This window comes from Alnus glutinosa, chromosome 8, assembly GCF_958979055.1.
Source record: "Alnus glutinosa chromosome 8, dhAlnGlut1.1, whole genome shotgun sequence".
NCBI classification, from domain to species: Eukaryota; Viridiplantae; Streptophyta; class Magnoliopsida; order Fagales; family Betulaceae; genus Alnus; species Alnus glutinosa.
In genome coordinates, this window is record NC_084893.1 from 12,446,496 (window position 1) to 12,451,700 (window position 5,205).

The 5,205-nt window shown below is 41.6% G+C and overlaps 1 protein-coding gene across 1 annotated transcript; it reads left to right on the top strand.

Moving 5' to 3' along the window:
- Nucleotides 1-1,522: 1,522 nt before the first annotated feature.
- Nucleotides 1,523-2,008, top strand: LOC133876131 (proline-rich receptor-like protein kinase PERK9). The gene has a single exon (XM_062314418.1). It carries the CDS (start codon nt 1,523-1,525, stop codon nt 2,006-2,008), a length of 486 nt encoding a protein of 161 aa, XP_062170402.1.
- The last annotated feature ends 3,197 nt before the right edge of the window (nt 2,009-5,205 follow it).

Consider the following 5,205-nt stretch of genomic DNA (forward strand, 5'->3'; position numbering starts at 1 on the left):
GATGTGGTTAAGTTTAATCAAATCAAGTGAAGGATTAAATCGGAATTTCTCCACTAAGAGTCAAAATCGGATTGGATTCAAATTTGGATTCTGCATATGTCTCAGTGTTTGGATCATAACTTTTGCGTCAGATATCAGATTGCAATGAAGTTGGTGGTGTTGGAAAGCTAATAAAATATTTAACAAATATGTCAGAAATAGCTTTTCTCTAATTCGAATGTTTACTATGTTAAAATCACCCCGCAATAAAATACCGCAATTCTGGCCGAATTTGGAATCCTTTTCCTACTTGGATTGAAGTTTCAATCTCCTACTTGGACAACAAGACTCAAGAGCAATTTTTCTGGAATTCCAATGGCTTCTAGGACTTGTGTGCTCCCTATAAATAGACCCCTAAGCTTCAAGAGAAGGTGTGCTTGGTGCTTGGGCTTGTGCTTAGATTTAGACAGAAAATTCTTCTCGGAGGCCTAACAAGTTGAAGAGGAGAAGAACATGGCAGGAGACCATCTCAGCACTACGATGAGCGGCTAAATTCCTAATAGGGTGTTGATGTAGCCCTTTTCCAAGTAACAATGGTTTAATTGTATTTTAGTTTGGGATTTTCTCTATGCATGATGGTTGTATAACTGTGAGAATTGATTTTAATGTTTATATTCAATCATTGTGAATTTTTTATCTTGTCTTAGAAAGTCTTTTATATTGATTGAACTCAATCCTTCATATTTTCTGTGATTATGTGAATGATTGTTATACAACGGTTTTAATTGATATATGATCAAGAGGATTAGATAGACCATGCCTAGGGAAGACGGATTGTACTACACCCTAGTTTAGTGTAATTTAGGTAGACAGTCTGTGCCAACCGAAGATGGGTTATACTATTCCATTGATTGTGTGTATATCCTATTAAAGACGTAGCTAGTCCATGCCTAGGGAAGACGGGTCGTATCGCATCTTAGTGGTTAGGTGGACGGTCCGTGACAACCGAAGATGGATTATACTTATTCTTTAGAGGTAATATCTTGACTACTCGAGTGAGACGAGCCCTATATCATGCATAGTATGAATTTCCCTTGTTAATTTATGATTGACCATTATTATGCGGTGAGTGGTAAAATCAATCCCCTATTCTTTATCTCATCCCTACTATCTTTACTTTTATGTCTTTTACTTTTATGTATTTCTTTTTATAAAACAAAAACCAAATCAAACATCTTTTTAATTAAGTTATATTTAATCTCGAAAAACTTGATAGTAATACCCCTGCAGTCCTTGAGGTTCGACACCCTTTCTATAGCCTTATCCTACAAGGATTCGTCCTATTGTGAGTTATTTATTATTGATATATTTTGGTAAACAAAAGACCACATCAGCTTCCAACAAGGAGTTGACGCATCATCTAAGAAGACTAAATACAATAGACATGAAAGCATTGAATCTTATGAAGAAAAAAAAAAGTACTTCTCGGTTTTCTCTTTCAAGAGCCCAACCGGCCCTAAAAAACCACCACCTCCTCAGCCCAATGATGCTGCCAGATTCTGTAGAAAGCCACCGCCGAAGGCCACCACCACCCATTAACAGAGCCACCACATTGCCTAAGCTTCAGCCAACCACAGAACAAACCAACCCCGACCGACAACCCATCACCCTCCTTAGCCCAACGCCGTCGGATTCCGCCAAAAGCCATCGCCGAAGGCCACCGCCACCCATGAACAAAGCCACCGCACTACCTAAGGTTCAACCCACCATAGAACAAACCACCCCTGACCCACAAAGCCATCACTGCTTGTATCCACCACAAAACTGCCATCCATGGACTATAGCTGTGAACCATCACCAACCTGAGCCTAGATTGCCATCGTTTTTGGCCAAACCGACACAAACTTGGCCGCTCCACTGGGAAGCACTACCAGGTATGGAGTTCCGCCGTCAAAGGCCGCCGCCCCAACCTCTAGATCGACGTCCTATGTCGATGAAAACCCAAATGCATTTAGAACAAGATCCTTAAGTCTAAAGAGAGAGAGAGAGAGAGAGAGAGAAAAAAAAAAAAAAAAAAAAAGATTGAAAAATTTAGCAAATCTAAAACCAAAACAGTAGCAAATCAACACAATCCGATTCCGACAGCGGCGTTTAGCGAATTCCAATTGTGGAGTGGTTACAAGCAGATCCAGTGGGGTTGAAAAAGCAATACACCTAGGTGGCTTGCCAAGCTCCCACCCTTTGCTAAAACATTAAACTTTAGATCCTAGCGCTTCATTTAACTATAAATAGAACCCAAAGGATGTGTCACTTTCACCAAAAAAATTCCATAAAGTTTTTAGTGTCACTCAAAGCCAAAAGAGAGAAAGTGAGAAGTAGCCCATAGGCTTTGTAATATTCTTTCAAAAGCTTTTTGGTAAGTTTCTTATTAAAGCTTTCATTTTTTTGTCTTAGTTTCATTGCTAAAATGCTTAGAATGCCTATACAAGTTTATAAAGCTTTATGTTTTGTTAGTATGTGATTGGCTGCATTCTGTTTGACAAAATCACTTTTATGTAATGTTGCCATTTTATCAGGGATACTATTTCTTTTAGAGTCTTTGTTTCAAAAATGTGCTTCAAGAAGTTCAAAGAAGATTCTATACAGATTCCAAGTCAGAGAAGTCAGATCCCAAGCTTCCATTCGAACGGCCTAGTCATTCGTCTGGATGCCCATCAGTGTCCAGAAGTTTCAAACTGTTCAAGGTTTCATCCGTCTAGACGTCTCAGTGTTAGTATTTTGGCCTCATTCTGTGTTTGGACAAAATCACTTATGTGTAAAGATGCTGTAAACAGGGATTCCACTTGTCAGAGAATTTTCAGAAGACTATGCACTGCGAAAAAGATAGAAGATTTCAGTTTCCCTGTCAGCCGTCCGAACGATGTGTCATCCCATCCGGACGCCCATCTGTCCACTGTTCCATCCGTCCGGACGACGTGTTCATCCCGACCGGACGCCAGACAGACCAGCATCATTCGTCTGGACGACGTATCTTTTCCTTCCGGACCCTACACTGTATCGAGAAGCTTCTGTTCCAGTTTGCATCCGTCCAGACCTCTCAGCAGCCCATCCGGATGCCTCTCAGTACTCGAACAGTCTCAGATTCTTTCCAAGTTCCAATAAAGGGAAGATCGATCAACCGTCCGGACGATGTGGTATCCCGTCCAGACGCACGTCTCCTTAAGGCAAGAATCGTTATTCAAATGTCACCATCCGGACGTCAGTCAGCCTTGGTCCGGACGCGAGCTCATCAGTTAAGGAAATTGCCGATTCGACGTCAACCGTCCGGACGTCTGCCTCTCTTGGTCCGGACGCACGCATAGCAGATATGGAAATTGCGTGTTGAAGAATTGCCGTCCGGACGTTCATCCCCCTTGGTTCGGACGCGCTAAGCCTTCAATGGAAATTACTTGCAGCGGACGTGCGACCGTCTGGACGTCAGTGTCTCACCGTCCGGACGCAGGTCTTAAACCGGAAAGATTTTCAATGAAATTTTCAAAAAATCCTGTCACACAGTTGTCCGTCCGGACGGCCCAAGTTCACCGTCCGGACGGCGTCCGTACATATTACAGCAATCGCCCATTCTGCACCTCAGCCTATAAATAGAGGCCCCTGTTCATTGAGAACTGAAAGAATTCTGTATTGAATTCCACAAGAGCTCAGAGAAGTTCAAGATCCCTCTGAAGCCGTTTCAAGTGTGCTGCGCTACAACTGAAGTCTATCTTAGAGGTCGGCTCTAAGGTAAGGAATTCCATTGAAGACCCCTTCAGGTAGGAGACCTGGTTGGGAAGCGTTTGTGTTGGGTTACACGTCAGAGAGCAAGGTACGACCACTGCATCGGTACATGTGAGTGTTACTATCTTGTATCTAGCTTCGTCTTCTGAATAGTGGAATTCCTGGGTTTGGCTACCCCGGAGTGGTTTTTCTCTTAATTGAGTTTCCACTTCGTCAACAAAAACTGTGTCTTTTATTTTCCGTTGTACTTGATTTTTGTTGACACCTGTTGCACACACTTTTTTTTAGAAGTCAATTTCAATTTTCAATCTTGTTGCATGGATGAGCAAGAAACAAGCCTCCATATCTCTCTCCACTGCTGAGGCTGAGTATATTGTTGCGGGTAGCTACTGTACCCAATTACTGTGGATGAAGACATTGCTGGAGGACTACGGATTCTCTCAGGATACTATGATTATTAATTGTGACAATACTAGTGCCATCAATATTTCCAAGAACCCCGTTCAGCATTCCTGGACCAAGAACACCGACATCAGACATCACTTCTTACGTGATCTTGTGGAATCCGAGGTAGTCTCACTCTCATTCATCCCCACTGAAAACCAATTGGCTGATATTCTTACCAAACCTCTAGATGGTAACAGGTTTGAGTCCCTTCGAAAAGCCATTGGTGTGTGTGCCATGTCCTAGACATGATGTTCCATGCTGGGATAAGCTTCTTGCCCGCATGATGTTGTTATAAAAATAAAAAAAAATAAAAAATAAAAAATTGCAGGTTGGTCCCTTCTAAGGTATGTCAGCTCTCTCATGCATTTTACTTGGTTTATTAGTTCACTATGCATGGATGAATTTTTCTTACATATGGTTGAGAACACAAATCTGACATATGCAAAGGTTTCCTGCTCACTTGCTTTGATTGATAGCTTCTTTTCTTCATGCGATGAAAAATGTACACTATCTACGACTCTCCTATAAGGTACATCTTTCCTTCTCTGGCCTCTTTGTTTCTAGAAATTCTGAATAAGAGAAGAAGTTTTTGATAAGATGACCAAATTGACCTCATGCTAGTTGAACCTAGAGCCTATAAACTCTGGCACTCCCTATAGTTTGCAGCACCATAAGAAACAAGCAGTTAATCATATGAAATCTATGCTTTACAGTATATATTCTTTTCTTATGTGCTACATTTGCGTTATGCCTTGCCCTTTACGTGCAAGTAAAACATTTACGTTGTCCTTCATGGTACAAGTAAATCACTTAGGTGATGCATCGCAGGGGGAGTGTATCAGATGAGGGTGGCTAGGCACTAGAGGGTGGCTAGGCACTAGTAAGGTTTGACTTTTGGCTTTTCTTCCATTTATTTTCTCTCCTGTCTACGAAAATCTGGTTGCTATTGGTCAAAATATTGAAAGTCATACCTTATGGGTAAAGGTCTTCACACACCCACACATT

Bases quoted from the DNA above. Each gene is read 5' to 3' on its own strand.
- LOC133876131 (XM_062314418.1), top strand. From the start codon at position 1,523: ATGATGCTGCCAGATTCTGTAGAAAGCCACCGCCGAAGGCCACCACCA.